At 38.0% G+C, this 16784-nt stretch overlaps 1 protein-coding gene across 1 annotated transcript in view; it reads left to right on the top strand.

The window, feature by feature from the left end:
- The window catches only part of LAMB4 (laminin subunit beta 4), a 100805-nt gene that overhangs the window by 64544 nt on the left and 19477 nt on the right, over window positions 1-16784 (top strand). The window contains exons 22-28 of the mRNA XM_090286886.1: window positions 1165-1389; window positions 2238-2458; window positions 4573-4669; window positions 7736-8111; window positions 12390-12550; window positions 14423-14619; window positions 15220-15381. Coding sequence (XP_090143012.1) covers window positions 1165-1389; window positions 2238-2458; window positions 4573-4669; window positions 7736-8111; window positions 12390-12550; window positions 14423-14619; window positions 15220-15381 — 1439 coding nt within the window. The remainder of the gene's footprint in view (window positions 1-1164; window positions 1390-2237; window positions 2459-4572; window positions 4670-7735; window positions 8112-12389; window positions 12551-14422; window positions 14620-15219; window positions 15382-16784) is intronic.

The following is a 16784-nucleotide window of genomic DNA, read 5'->3' as shown; positions in this document are numbered from 1 at the left end:
CACTGATATGACAGCTGTCACAATACAATCTAACAAAATTGTGTTTTGAATGAAATTAAAGACAACTAAGTGCTACCAGAGCCAACCCAATATATTACATATAACATAAGCAATTAAAAAGTTTAAAAAAAAAGCCTTAACCAAATGCTTTCTTTGTATAATTGCAAGCAATCAATTTGACTGTTATTTCACAGATAGAACTAATTTTTTCAGAAATCTGAAAGTACTGATTTGAGCATTGAATAGAGACTACATAAGTTCACTCAATATTTGTATTTATTGGTCAGTCAAAAATTTTATTTTGCATAATTAAAGTATGAATGTAAATATGCAATGTAAACAAGGGGGAAAACTTATGAAAGTCCACTTGATTTAATCACACTTAGAAAATATGCTGCTCTTATTTCATTCAGTGATAATTACCACCATGGTAATAGATTACATGGCTAATTTTTTATTATTTGTCACCTCTAAGGTTACACATGTCTCTAGTTAATTCTTACCTCCTCTCTTATAGTCTCTTGTCCATTAACACTTCAGCTTGGTTGATCAGTTTTTTTGAACTGAGACCATGATTGGGCTACCATAGCATTTCTAAATGAGATGAACCAAAATGTGGAGAGTAGACCCACAGTTTGGGCACCTAAACAAGTGCAGTTGCCTCGTGGTTGGGAGGGTAAAGATTACAGGCAAGAAGGGATGGTTTCTCCATACAGTGCTTAATAAGAACCGTCTTGGGCTCATACATCAAGGAAATTACTCTTACCCATCTTCACTTCTTGACACATATCTCAGGCTGCTGCTGTTTCACCTCTAGGATCAGGTGAGAAGAGGGGCTGAAATAAGCTTTGGGTCCTGGGGTACACAAGAGTAACCCTCGTTCTATAAGGATCCAGGGGTCCTCTGCCCACAACTCCAGCTAGGTTTTTAAGAAAGACTAGAATCCATTCTTCACCAATGACTTTTTAGCTCTGAATAATCATTTTATCTTCTGATTGAATAATAAATTTAAATGAATGTTTCATTTAATATTAGAACACTTTTCCATATTATCCCTAGAGGAGCCTAATTATTCTCTATTTATACCAATCTCCACCCCCCTTCTCCCAACACACACACATACACGCCCTCATCTCCTTCCCTGTTCCTTTCCCCATCATTTAGGTAAGCAGTGTGAAGAATGCTCTGCTGGTTTCTACGGAAATCCAAGAATTTTGGGAGCACCTTGCCGGCCATGTGCCTGCAACAATAACATTGATGCAACTGATCCAGAGTCCTGCAGCCAAGTGACAGGGGAGTGCCTTAAATGTCTACACAACACTGAGGGGCCCAAATGCCAGCACTGCAAGCCTGGTTACTTTGGATCAGCCCTCAATCAAACCTGCAGAAGTAAGTCTGCAAGGCTGGTGGGGGAAATGTGGCAGCAGAGTGGCTACTCATGAATGGTAGCTCTCCCATGCTCATTTCAGTCAGGCCAGTAGTATCAGCGCCCACTGATAATACTGGGTGATGGGCTGGAACAATGAACTCATCAGCAGAAATGGGTGCAGCTACAGTATACTCACTGGTGTGATTAGTCTGCCTTTTCTGACTGTTGCCTTCAATTCCTGCTCTGGTGAGTTTTGAGCATTGTTTCTCAGAGTATGGTCCAAGGTGCACTGGGCCAGTCATCTGGGCGTTGGGATGGGGTATTAACACGAAGATTCCTGGGCTGTACCTCAGACATACAGAATTGGATATATGGGGTTGGGGATCAGGAATTTAAGTGTGACAAATTCATCAAATGACTTCAGTGTATAAATATGAGAATCATTGATGTAGAGTAGGACATGAATTTAATTCTAGGATAAAGAAAGAGGAGAAATAAACTGCTCTTTTTTAGGAACTATCTTAACTATTTCAGTTCACTCAAGTCAATTTAGTAAACTATCTGTTTTCAGATCTTGTACATAAATGGAACTTTGGTGAATGGCACGAGGGAAAAAGTAAGATTTGCAGTCTTCCTAATTGTGACCCCTTGGAACATAGTAGGCACAACCATATAAAACTGCTATTTTGGGAGACCAGCAACAATTGAATAAGTTTGACTTGTTTCGATTCTTTGATAAATTCTGTACTATTGTAAGATGTTTTGTCTTTGAGCCATTTGGAGAAATGATACATCCAAGTCTAAAAAACTGTTTGCATGGGTTGTTGAAAGGCAGTGTTATCACTGACTTTGTCTCCTGTTATCTCAGGATGCTCCTGTCATCCTTCCGGTGTGAAGACCACTGAGTGTCCCCCTGCTCAATTAGCTTGCCTCTGTGACCCTGATACTGGAACATGCCCTTGTCTGCCCAACATCACAGGGCAGACCTGTGACCATTGTGCTGATGGATACTGGAACCTGGTTCCTGGAAGAGGATGTCAGCCATGTGACTGTGACCCCCAGACCTCTCATGGTAGCCACTGTGACCAGGCAAGATACTTTAAAGTTATTAAGCTCATCTTATCCATTTCCTGCCCCTTTTCTATAATAGCCATTTCTTCAAGGCGTGATGGTTCATTTTGCTGGAGCATGGTATTAGAAACCAAGATCTGGACACCAGATGACTATTTCTATTTTATATGCTCCCCTCCACCCTTCCAGTCCTCACGCCTGCAACCACCAACTCTGGAACAAACTGTTGCTTGGCTTCCTCATTCATGAGGAACTCCTAATGTTCATGACATCACTCTCTGGCATGCTTGTTAGACCTTTGGTGAAGCGTATTTGTAGCAGACTCAACAAATAGCACAGTTCAAACATGGAGACTATGGAAGCCTGGGAACCTGAAAGTCAAACAGCACTGGTTTAACCAAAGAGCCCTATGACCAGGAGATTGGGGTTTTCTGATCCATAGGGAATTCCTGGGGGAAATCTGCTCTTTACAGTTAAAAAACACTTTCATTGGAGTACAGAGGAGACACATGTGGACATTTAGATTCTCAGATGTTTAAACAACTATGATAAATGTCTCTGTCTCAGCCAGTAGGTGGTCCCCAGTGTATTCTTACAGAGAGATACAAATGTGCCATCCAATATTTTCATCCACAGTTTAAGATGGAAATGAAGAATCATGCTTTTCAGATTTTCAGATATTGCAAACTTGTAAACAGAACAAGAGACAAGATATCCTAACAGGCTGTCTGGAAACAAGATGAGATGTTAACAGGGTAGAAGTCAATTTTTGCAATTGGGTTTTAAACATTTGCATAAATACAGGGAGGGAATAATAACTTGGCATCAGCTCATGTGAAAAATATCTGAGGATTTTCACAGTGTGCTTCAAGTGAGCCAGCTGTGGGATGGGCTGTCAAGGAGGCAATGCCCATTCAGGCCGGAGTAGAGAGCCATACCCAGGTTCTGGACAGTCATTGCCCCACTGCCCTTTGTACTAGCCAGGTGGCTCCATGAGTACTGTTGTCATTTATGAATACATTTTAAACATTATATTGACAAAATAATATGTGTCTAAAAGACAATGGGTAGAACCATACTATTCTGTGGTGAAGGCTTGAAAAGAATTATGGGTGGGCAGCCTGAAGAAGAGAGCAAATGCAAGTTGAAAATGACTCTGTGTAGGTGGAGAAAGGACTATAAAAGGGAAGAGGGAAGCTGCCTGTTTTGTGCAGCCCATAAGATGGGCCTCAGAACAATGGGAACAAGTCACAATGAGCAGATCCTACATCAGTGTAATAAAGCACTGCCCAACAGTCAAGGACAACCAACAATACGACAGCCCCCAGGGGCAACAGTCTCCCGTAATTCTATATTTGAGTAGAAGCTAGTGGTTACTCCAAAGATGGGCAGAAAATTAGTAAATCCAGTCACTTTTTTAATCCAGCTACATGTTCACTGGAAGCATACTGGTGTAGTTGTTGTTTAAGCAGATTTGGCCAAGAAAAACCTAGAACAACTACAATAGTGATTTACTTCTATATTTTTCTCTTGTTAATTTTGTAACCTCCTCAGTTTTCATAAAAGCTGGTCAAGAATTCAGTTGGGAGAGTGCAGAAAAGTTCAACCTTTTCTCCGAAACACAGTTAAATAACTATCATTAAATGATCAAACATCAAGTGCAAAAGAAAATGTTTTGTTGAGCAAAACACTGGTCAAATGGGGAGAAAATCCATGGGACAGTCCATCATGGATTCATTATTTGCTGAATTAATTGATGAACGTTTGTCCAGGTTTTTAGCCTCTTTCTGTTTTGGGAGAACTCCAATAACTGTAGAGGGAAAGAATGTGGCCTGTTTCCCATTATGTGTTTTGTTTTTACTTACATCTGTGTATATTTCCCAGTTTGGGCCACCTGTCCTTGAACAGCTGGAAGCAGGCGGTATATTCAAGAGCCCTAGGCCAAAACACAGGAACTCCTCATTCTTGGCGTTGTTGGGGGGGGGGGGGGCTGGCCATGGGAATCGTCCCTCCTCTGACTTTGCACAGCTGTATGTTCTAAATCACTGGAGGGAAAACTGTTTCGTACTAAAATGCATTATTATTTTAGATCAGAAAGCTTGTCAATTCCTCAGCCATGAATGTTCTCACAGGTTACAGGCCAGTGTCCGTGTAAATTAGGATATGGTGGGAAACGCTGCAGTGAGTGCCAGGAAAATTATTATGGTGATCCACTGGGGCGATGCCTTCGTAAGTATTGGTAATTCTAAAAACATGACTACTGTCAACCTGGTCCTACCACAAGCATGCTATGAACCAACTGAATTTCAAACTCCTTTATTTGGTAGAAAGCTCTCAAAATGTAATTCTAGTTTAGAAAATAATATTTTTGTAGCCCTATAAAAATATTTTTTTCCTGTATTAAATGCTAGCCTATGTTCAAACTTGTAGCCCATATTAACATTCCTCAGAGTCATTAAAATGGAACACATCTCTGAGGTCATGACTTGTAACAAATTTTCTGCTATTTGGAAGCATGTTGACAAAAACCAACTACTCTGGATTGAGGTACAAGCTGGGAGATATATGGCAGGAAACCAGCTGAGGTTTCCTCAACATGGCTCTCTTATAACTCTGGGTCAATCACATATTCACTCTTTCATTTACTTTAAAACATTAATAGAGTCTACTGAATACTCTAGGTAATGAACAAATAAGACAAGGCCCTCAACCTCAAAGGGTTTAAGTTGTAGTGCTCTCATGCCATGTCTTAGCACTTGTTGTAGGATTTAGAACCAACACTGTCCAACAGAACTTTCTGCAGAGATGGAAATGTACATCTGTGCTTCCCAGCACAGGAGCCACATGTAGCTGTTGAGCATTTGCAGTGTGGCCAGTGCAAATTAGAAAAAGAATGGTTATTTCATTTAATTCATTTAAATCTAAATAGCCACATGTGCTTAGTAGCTACCAAATTGGACAGTATGGATTTAAAATCTGGGTTAGGTTCTAGGAAAAGGGATTTTAATCTGTGTCTAAAATCATCTTCCAAACAGTCAATCCAAAGAAATAACAGATGTGATGGGTTTATCATTTACACAACTTATAGCTGTTTCCTCCTTTCAATTTTTTTTTTATAAGTGTGCTTTTGTGGCTAAAAAAAAATGCCTTCATTTTCTTGTCCCATTCAAATCTTTATTCTAAATGGCTTTCCCCAGTCTCACTCCAAGGAGGAATTTTGGTTCTTGGAAAATCTGTCTTAGCCTCTTTTCTCTTGTCCTAATATTTCAATAATCTCATTTTATAAAAATGCTTTCATCTTTTATGGAGAAAACTTTGCAAACGGTCAATTCAGACCACAGACCTCGCTCAAACTCTTGGAGAAGAACAGTTAACATGGGGACCCTTGGCTTCCAGCTGGTAAGGTGACAGAGTGCTGCCCCAAGCAGTTCCTACTATGGCCTCTGAACCAAAGTGAACCTGCCAGGCAGATGTCCAGTTGAAGGGCCTAATATGGCAATCAATTTTCATTTGTAATTAGCATTATTTTTATTCAAGCTGTCAAATGCATATTTAGATTGCTTGTTCCTTGCAGTTAGTCCAGTTACATAGGCTAGTGATCCCCTGGCCTTTTGGAAATTGAAGTAACTTCAATAGCTCTCCCAACCTCCATCTTTAGGCTTCATCGAAAACCTACTTAATTAAAGTGCATGTAGTATAGAGTTTTTTTATTATTAAGACAAAATAAATTTAATTTTCTCCCTTTTAAAAAAATACTTTATTTTTTAGAGCAACTTTTGGGTTCACAGCAAAATTGAGAGAAAAGTACAGAGATTTCCCATATACCTCCTGCCCGCACAGATGCATATCTTTCCCCATGATCAACATCCCCTAGAGGGTGGTACATTTGTTACAACTGATGAATCTACATTGAAGCATTATAATCCACTCTTGACATTGAACATTCTATAGGTTTTGACAAATGTATAATGACATATATCCATTCATTATAGTAGGATACAGGATATTTAGACTGCCCTAAAAATCCTCTGTGCTCTGCCTATTCTATCTAGCCCCCCACCTCTGGCAACCACAAACTTTTTATTGTCTCAATAGTTATGTCTTTTCTAGAATGTCTTATAGTTGGAATCATACAGTATGTAGTCTTTTCAAGTTGGCTTATTTCACTTAGTTAATAAGCATTTAAGTTTCCTTCACATCCTTTTTATGGCTTGAAGCTCATTTGTTTTTAACATTGAATAATATTTTTATTGTGTAATTGTACCACAGTTTATTTAACCATTCACCTCTGAACCACATCTTGGTTACCTTCAAGTTTTGGCAATTATGGCTGAAGTTACTATAAGCATTTGTGTGCAGATTTTTGTATGGATGTAAGTTTTCATCTCCTTTGGGTAAATACCAAGAAATGACTCTCCACTCCTACCTTCCCCCCCCTTTTTTGAGAATGGGATAGTTTTCCTTCTATAATGGAAGATAGTATGAGTCAGCACACCCAGACCTGGGTTTTATGGAGAAAAGGTGTGGTCATGGGAATTCTTGGTCTTTGACATGACTGAGTCATCCTTGGAAACACTAGCTGTGGTCACTAGTGTATAATAAACAGTTAGATCCATGTTTCTCATTAAAATAAATAAAGAACCCACACACAAAAACTCACACTCACAAAAACAAAAACAAAAACAAAACAAAAAACTCACACTCACAGTAAAAAAACATTGAATTTTTTCCATGTAGAAACCATGGACTGATCTGTCAGTGGAATGAAAAGAAAAATGCTGTATTTTTTAAAAATCTTATTTTGTTCTTTTATATATTTATTTCCTCTTTAACTGAGCCCTATCTCAGTGTAGAGTTAATTTCCAGTTGAATCATTTCTCACCTTTAAAGTATCACTAAATGCTTAATACTTCAAGGTTATTGTTAAGGAGAGAATTGGTTAAACGAATGATGTGACATAAATACAATGGAGGACTGGAGAACTCTTAGATGTAGATCTATGTATTGAAGAGAACAGATACCCATAATTGGATTTTTCTCCCTAAAGATGTGAAGTTTTTCACTTTCATTTTTTTAATAGTTCATTTTTTACTGTATTTTTTCCATCACTATTTATTCGCCCTATACCCTCTTCCACTTCCAAGGAATACTGTATTTTAATGGCCATTGCACAGATTTCTTACATTAAATGGTTTTAAATGTTCACCTTAGAAATGGGAATTGGGAAATTCTTGAGCTGGTCATAAGCAAAACACGATGTAAATGCTATCTCTGCTCCTTCTTTTTCTTTTTTAGCATGTGACTGCAACAGTGAGGGTACCCAGAAGCCCATCTGTGACCAGGACACTGGCACATGTCACTGCCGAGAAGGTGTCAGTGGCCAGCGATGTGATCACTGTGCACGGGGTCACGACCAGGAATTCCCTGCTTGTCTTCGGTGTCACTTGTGCTTTGATCAATGGGACCACACCATTTCTTTCCTCTCCAGAGCAGTTCAAGGGTTAATTAGGCTGGCTGCTAACATGGAAGATAAAAGCAAAAACCTGCCAGTCTGTGAGACTGACTTCAAAGGCCTCCGAGAGAACATGTCTGAAATAGAAAGGATTTTGAAATATCCTGTTTTCTCATCTGGGGAATTTTTAAAAGTCAAGGATTATCACGACTCTGTTCGGTAAGATTTGTGCTCAAGCAATAGATAGCAAAGTTCCTGACTATCTTAACCTCTACTAAGCTTTAACAACCTTCAGTTTAGAAATGTACTTAAATGTATGTTGGCATTAGGGAAATGATAATTGTCCAGTTAATAAATAGTCAGACTGGTGATTATGTTTGTCTCTTTCTTTTTTAAAAAATAATTTTTATTTTTCAATGATATACAATATTATATTAGTTTCAGGTGTATACCTCAGTGATTAGACATTTATATAACTTATTAAGTGATCACCCTAATAAACATAATCCCCATCTGACACCTTATATAGTTATTACAATACTACTTACTATCTTCCCTACACTTTACACACCTGTGACCATTCTGTAATTATTAATTTGTACTTGTTAATCCCTTTACCTTTTTCACCCATCCCCCAACCCTGTTCCATCTGATAATCATAAAAATGTTCTCTGTATAAGTCTGTTTCTGACCTGCTTGTTTGTTTATTTTGGTTTTTATTGTAGATGCCACATATAAATGAAATCATATGGTATTTGTCTTTCTCTGACTTATTTCACTTAGTACAATACTTTCTAGGTTGATCCATATTGTTGAAGATTGCAAGATTTCATCCTTTTTTATAGCTGAGTCATATTTCATTGAATGTATGCACCATTTCTTCTTTATTCATCTATTGATGGACACTTAGGTTGCTTCCATTTCTTGGCTATTGTAAATAATGCTTCAGTGAATATGTGTTTGCACATGTCTTTTTTATTTACTGTTTTGGATATCTTCAGATAAATACCCTGAAGTGGAATTGCTGGGTTCTTCACTATCTCTTGTGATAACCTTTATTTTAAAGTCTATTTTGTCTGATATAACTATTGCTACCCCAGCTTTTCTTTTCCTTCTATTTTCATAAAACATCTTTTTCTATCCCTTTACTTTCAGTCTGTGTGTGCCTTTCAATCTGAAGTGAGTCTCTTGTAGACAACAAGTCATGGTCTTATTTTGTTATCCATTCAGCTACCATATGTCATATGATTGGAACATTTAATCTATTTGCATTTAAAGTAATTGTTGATATGTAGTTGTTGCTATTTTATTATTTATATTTTTATCTCTTTTTCTTAGAGAATACTCTGTCATTTCTTGTAATACTGGTTTGGTGGAGATGAATTCCTTTAGGTTTTTCTTGTCTGGGGTGCTCTTTATCTGTCCTTTGGTTCTACATGAGAGCTTTGCTGCGTAAAGTAATCTTTGTTGGACATCCTTGATTTTCATCACTTTGAATATTTCATGCCAATGCTTCTGGTATGCAAAGTTTCTGTTGAGAAACCAGCTGATTGTCTTATGGGAGCTCCCTTGCAGGTAACTAATTGCTTTTCTCTTGCTGCTTTTACAATTCTTTGTCTTTAACCTTAGGCATTTTAATTATGATATGTCTTGTTGTGGGTCTCTTTAGATTCATCTTGGTTTGTAGCATCAGAGAAGATGCTGATGGCAAATGAACACACCCAGGGTACACTCAACAACAAGGAAACTCCTTGTCACTTGTAGGAATTGAATTTTAAGACCATACACAGAAGAAGCACTAAAAGGAACCTTGCTGAAAGCATATTTATTCTAAATGAAGAACTGATCTTTATCCTGGGCTGGGCAGGGGTTCAGTGTTAAGAGCTGATGGTAGATTGGCTCTCTTAGACTGATTTAAACATGCCATGTCTGAATATATGTTTTTGAAAGCCCAAAGAAAAAGGAAAACAGAGTATAAACAGATGATATTGAAAGATTCAAAATTTTTTTATGCTATTAGGACTTGAATGCTGATCATATCTTAAGTGAGTGATGAAATATTCTAGGAAGATAAATTAATAAGAAAGACAGAAGCCATAAACAGAATTATAAACTGTCAAATAAAAAATGGGTTGGGGGGATTTCTGGCCAAGATGGAGGCATAGGTAAACACGCTTGCCTCCTTCTACAACCAAAAGGATCCACCTCAAAACTAAACACAACCAGAAGTACCAGAAAATTTAACTGCATGAAAGTCCAACAAACAAAGATATAAAGAAGTAATACTCATCCAGACAGGTAGGAAGAGTGGAGCCAGGGCAGAGAGAATGCAGTGTTACGACGGTGGTGGTGGTGGCAGCAAGGCAGTGCCTGTGGCCAGCCAGCAGAAAGAACAGTCACACATTATAAAAGTCAGAAGGAACACCTGGGGAGTGATCCCACCCCAGACCAGGCCAGACCACTCAGCTCAGAGTTCCAGCGCCAGGGAAAATAGTCTCATTGCTTCTGACTGTGCAGACCAGTGGGGGTTGGGGTGGCAGAAGAAACTGCTGATACCTCAGCAGAGTTAACTTGTTTAGAGGGCTACCACAGTCCTAGAATGTTTGCAGACCCCCCAATCTGGGAACCACAACTAGGGCAACAGCTAGAAGGGCACCAATCCCATATAGGAAGCAAAGCGAGTAAAGTGGCTGGAAAGGGGGTGAGTGCTGAGCAAGTGGCATTGTTCCCTCTCTGACCCCTCCCCCACATACAGCGTCACAACGTGGTGAAACAGGTCGCCCCACACTGATGAATACTTAAGGCTCTGTCCCTTACAAAGTAACAGGTACAAAAGCTCTACCTAAGACACAGAAGCAAACATAGGAGCCTGTCAAGTTGAGGTGATAGAGAAGTATGACCCAAAAGAGGGAGCAGATCAAGATTCCAGTGAGAGAACTAAGGGACAAGGAAATAGCCAACCTAACAGACACAGAGTTCAAAATGCTGGTGATAATTATGCTCAAGGGCTTGACAGATATGCTTGAGTATGGCAAACGCATAAGGGAAGAAGTGAAGGTTATACTAAGTGAAGTGAAGGAAAATCCACACCAAACCAATGGTGAAAGGAAGGAAGCCAGGGTTCAAATCAACAATTTGGAACATAAGGAAGAAAAAAAACAGTCAACCAGTACAGAAGGAGGAAACAAGAATTGAAAAAAGTAAGGAGAGGCTTAGGAACCTCTGGGACAACTTTAAACATACCAACATCTGAATCATAGGGGTGCCAGAAGGAGAAGAGGAAGAACAAAAAATGAAAAACTTATTTGAAGAAATAATTAAGGAAAACTCCCCAAATTTGGTGAAGGAAATAGATATACAAGTATTGGAAGCACACAAGGTCCCAAACAAGCTAGATCCAAAGAGGACCACACCAAGACATATAATAGTTAAAATGCCAAAGGTAAAAGACAAAGAGAGACTCTTAAAAGCAGCAAGAGAAAAGCAAAGAATTATCTACCAAGGGGTTCCTATAAGACTATCAGCTGATTTCTCCAAGGAAACTTTGTAGGCAAGAAGAGACTGGCAAGAAGTATTCAAAGTGATGAAAAGCAAGGACCTACAACCAAGATTACTCTATCCAGCAAAGCTCACATTTAGAATGGAAGGGCAGATAAAGTGCTTGCCAGACAAGGTAAAGTTAAAGGATTTCATCATCACCAAGCCCTTATTATATGAAATGTTAAAGGGACTTATTTAAGAAAAAGAAAATCAAAACTATGAACATTAATATGACAACAGCCATGGCTAGTGTGGCTCAGTGGATTGAGCACCGGCCTGCAACCAAAGGGTTGCTGGTTTGATTCCCAGTCAGAGCATATGCCTGGGTTGCAGGCCAGATCCCCAGTTGGGGGCATGCAAGAGGCAACCACACATTGATGTTTCTCCCCTTCTCTTCCCTCCCCGCTCTCTAAAAATAAATAAATAAAATATTTTTTAAAAAACAAAGTGACAACAAACTCACAACTATCAGCAACAGAATTTTAAAAATTCTAAAAAATAAAAACACAAGCAAACAGAACAGGAACGGAATCACAAATATGGGGCTCATTTGGAGGGCTATCTGCTGGGAGGGGGAAGGGGGAGAAAGAGGGAAGTGGTGCAGGGATTAGGAAGCATAATCGGTTGGTACAAAATAGACAGGGGGATTTTAAAAATAGTATAGGAAAGGGTGAAGCTAAAGAACTTACATGCGCAACCCACGGACATGAACTAAGGGGGGGTGAGATTGCTGGAGGGAAGGGGGTACTGGGCAGAGGAGAGCAAAGGGGAAAGAATTGGGACAACTGTAATAGCATAATCAATAAAATATACTTTAAAAAAATGGGGTGAGGGCAATCCTTTCTAACTATGAGGTAATTGCCCTAATAATAATGACAATTTTTTTACATGTGTTTTTCCACTAATCTATCAAATGTAGTATAAGCTCTACTACGTTTATTCTCTTTTCCCCTGTAGGGAACAAATTATGCAGCTAAGTGAGCAACTGAAAACAGCATATGAATTTCAAGATCTGAAAGAAACAATAATAAAAATGGTGAATGAATCAGACCTTTTACTTGAAAATCTTCAGGAAGAAATTGATTTGCACTCCAGTGCCCGTAATGCAAGCACCATGGGTAAGATAGAAAATGCACTTCAACTGTCTGTTTCTGGACAAAGGTTTATATAATCCATAGTCCATTCCATTAGCAAGTCACCCTGTTCTTACTGCCAAAGTGCCCAAGCACTTCAGACCATGAAAACACACTCATTGAAGGTATTATTTGTACATGAATATTTCAACTTTTTAAATATTGCAGAATCCAGATAGCATTTGCTCAAAATCATGACTATAACTAACAATGTTTGATATTAAACAAATACCAAAGTAATCTTCTAGAGCCAAACCATGAAAGGGGTCTTGTGAAATTAGCAAATTAATAATTCTAACAAGTCTAAGGGAGTAAGAGAGATATGTTTCTGTGCTGTCCTACATATAAGCCACTCCATTTCCACCAACCATAAATGCAAAGGATATGAGGCAAAAAGTGCTCGACTATCTCATAAGAACTTTGTAGAGGTTTTGAGTCATTTAACATACTGGAAGCCCACAATTCTAAAAAAAAAAAAAAAAAAAAGAATGGGAGTCATGGCAAAGCCAAGATAAACTTGGAGGAGAAATGGAACTCTGAAGCAAAACTTTGATCAGCTCTTCTCCTGATCTCTGATGAGATCTCTGTTATATTTGGAAATGGGCAACTTGATACTACCAGGAGAGGCAGCACTGACCTTATTCATACCTAACCCATCTAATTGAGAGGTAAAGTGAAAATATGCATGAAATCCACCTCAAGGCCAAAGAACTGTCTGCTTTTCTTTGTCCTATGTGTTTTTCATCTGATCTTCACCTAAAAAAGAAAAAAATAGATGACAATGATGTCCCTAAAGGCAGACCTAAATTTAATGAAATAACTATTGATGACACTCAATAAATGCTATGTCAAGAGTGAAGAATTTGCTGATTCCTAATCTGGAAAAGGTGCCATCACCCAAGCCAGGTAGAATGGAAAACCGCCCTTGTGCTAAGCCTCTCAGACTTGCAGTTCAACAGCAGTTACTGAGCTCTTTCTCACTATCTGACACTGTGCTGGGGCAATGAACACTGCAAGTCTTTGCCCTTAAGTTATTCCAATCTGGTGAGAAGACAGGCATATAAACAATTGCAAACAAAAAATCTAAATTAGAGCTTCTTCAATTGCTTCAGGAATGGAGCAGCAAAACAGAATTCCTTTCTGAGTTTTTTAGGAAAGGCTTCAGGGAGCAGGTGGTAACAGAATTAGGCTTCACAGAATGAAGATGGTTCACCAGCAAATCCTACCTACAACCTGTTTTTCTAAATAAAGTTTCATTAGAAGACAACCTCACCTATTTATTTACATGTTGTCTGTTGCAGCTTTCACACAACATTGGCAAAATTGAGTCCCTGTGACAGAAACACTATGGCTGGCAAACCTAAAACATTTATTCCCTAGCTCTATGCAGAACAAATTTGTCCAATTATGCTCTGTATAATTAGGTAAATTTAGTTGGTTTATCATATTTGGGTTCATAATTAATACACTTGTGGAACACTTTACAAAGTATTTTTGTGTCTCACTTAATCCTTAACAAATTATCATCACCAATTTACAGATAAGGAAACACAATCTAAGAGATTAATCAATTTGCTCAAGGACATATCCAGACAGTAAAAAGCGAACCAACACTCAAATCCATGCCTGCAGACTTAGATCTGAGTGTTCAATGTCTATTATATCTATATTTACTATACTACATGTAATCCTTCCTCATGAAGTGCAAGTTCAAGGAAGAGAATGTTGAATTTTTGTATTGTCATTAAAACAAAGACAGTAGTCAAATTGTGAAGTGATTATCTTGATAGCAAATATATAATCTCATTTGTTTTCACAACATTTCTCTTACCTCAATTTGTGATGTTGCTTCCTCAGAGAACATCGAGAAGTATTATCAGAGATCATCATCTGCTGAAAAAAAAATTAGTGAAATTACTTCCATCATAAATAATTCTGAAAAAAACAGAATTGATTTACTTAACATCTTAGATACACTAACCTCAAAAGAAAACTTGTCATTGGGAAAATTAAAACAGATTAAGACACCAGATATCCAAATATTAAAGGAAAAGGTAAATATTTGTATGGTGTAATAACATTTGTGGTTTCTACTTGCTATACAGATCTCTTCAATTATATTTTCCTGTCTTACATTTTATTTCTTTTGTATTTCTTTTATAAATGTATAAATATATGTAAGATATACATGCTCTGTTATCTAATGTATAAATTAATATAAATATGTGTATTTTTATTTAAGTCAAAGTTTGAGAAATCTCAAAGAATAAAAATTGTGACTTGACTTTATTGTTTTATATTATTTACTATTGCCAAAAGGATACAGATTGCTATTCTTGCTTATTATAAGCAAAAGTTAACTTATTTTTTTAAATAAAATTAACATGGAAATGCTAGACATTTGACAATTTTCCCAAAAAACTACAAGTATAAAAATGACATTGGTTGGCACAATGTTGATAACAAACACTTTAGGTGCTGATTCAGGTATGTAGGAAACAATTAGTGGGTCACATCTATATAGTAATGTTACATGAACAACTATTGAAGAATCATATATGAATGAGCAGTGACTTGCCTCAGTGAGCCTGTATGGCATTCAAAAAATCTCTGCCAGCAGGTTGCTTTTTAACTCAAGTCATCTCTCCTGTCAGGTGTGTGGAGAACGAGGGGACATGCCATGTGTGCTCTCCTCATGTGGTGGCCCAAGCTGCCGTGACTCCCTGACCCTCTCAAGAAACGCCCTTCAGAAAGCTCAGGAAGCAGAGTCCATGGTTCATAATTTGAACAATCAGGCTCAAGGGCTGAAGAAGAAGGTAAATAACTTCTCTTGCTTTATCTGTAAAGCAATAAAGAAAGCAAACTATTAGAAAATTTTAAACGGCTCTTTAGCTTCTATGCAAAAGGATGATTCTAGGTATTAGGCATTCTTATGCTTGGAAATATAGGATAAAATTATAGATGTAGAGATAAATGTAGATTTAGAAGTAGATGTGAATATTGACATATTTTCTATTTCTGTAATATTTCCATTACTATATGTTTGTAGACATAGACATCTGTGGACATATTTCTTTTATAATAAACATTACATTGAAATGTGAAGAATCCTAGCCTTAAAGATTTGAAACTATAGATCTTTCAAAGTGAAGAATAATTTTTTATCAGTTCAAGAGTATATTCAAAATTCTACCAAATATACACAAAGTTAGAATTTAATTTAATGTTATAAAATATTTTAATAGGAATATACCCTCATGCTTTGGATGCATTCCTAAGTTGATAAACATAAGTTGTTTTTTTAATACATTTTGGCTGGTGTGGCTCTGTGGATTGAGTGCTGGCCTGGGAACCAAAGGGTCTCCAGTTCAATTCCCAGTCAGGGCACATGCCAGGGTTGTGGCCAGGTCCCCAACTGGGGGCATGCAAGAGGTAATCACACATTGATATTTCTCTCTCTCTTTCTCCCTCCTTTTTCCTCTCTCTAAAAATAAATAAAAGCTTTTTAAAATATGTATATTCGGCAGCAGCCATCCGTCTCGAGAGACGATGGTGTAGCTTCTTAAGAGTCTATCTGCACCGCCGAGAATGGCTGTGCAGTCCGACTCGGGAGTGACACGGTATCTGTCTCCTCCCGTGTTGAATCGACATCTTGCGATGTCACTGGAGTGTCCTCTCCAGTGAAGCTGAAGCTACAGAGCCTGGGCAGGGTGATATGGAGGGTCTGCTGTTGCCCATGCAGCAGACCCAAATATGTATATTATTGAATATTCTATTACAGTTGTCCCAATTTTCTCCCTTTGCACCCCTCCATTCAGTAACCACCATTCCCTCCAGCAATCCTCCCCTTAGTTCATGTCCATGGATCATGCCTGAAAGTTCTTTGGCTACTCTATTTCATATACTGTTGTTAACATCCCCGTGTCTGACTGGGAATCAAAATGGTGGCCTTTCACTTTGTGAAAGAATGCCCATCCAACTGAACCATACTGGTCTGGGCTAGCTCGCCCCTTTTTTGATAATATACATAGAGCCTTTGATTTTTAAAAAACTCTTAAAGTGTTGAGGATTTTTTTTTTTTTTTTTTTTTTTTTTACCAATGTTAAGTCAGTCATTATTCTTGTTTGCAATCAACGGAAACTAATTCCTGAACAAGAAGGAAATGTACATGAAACATCTCAGAATAGAGAGGAAGACAGAGGGTCAAGCTTGGGAAAGG

The sequence above is a fragment of the Furipterus horrens genome, unplaced genomic scaffold, assembly GCF_987537825.1.
Source record: "Furipterus horrens unplaced genomic scaffold, mFurHor1.1.pri manual_scaffold_9, whole genome shotgun sequence".
Classification (NCBI taxonomy): domain Eukaryota; kingdom Metazoa; phylum Chordata; class Mammalia; order Chiroptera; family Furipteridae; genus Furipterus; species Furipterus horrens.
The sequence above is the reverse complement of the archived record's forward strand: the minus strand, read 5'-3'. Positions and strand labels throughout refer to the sequence as shown.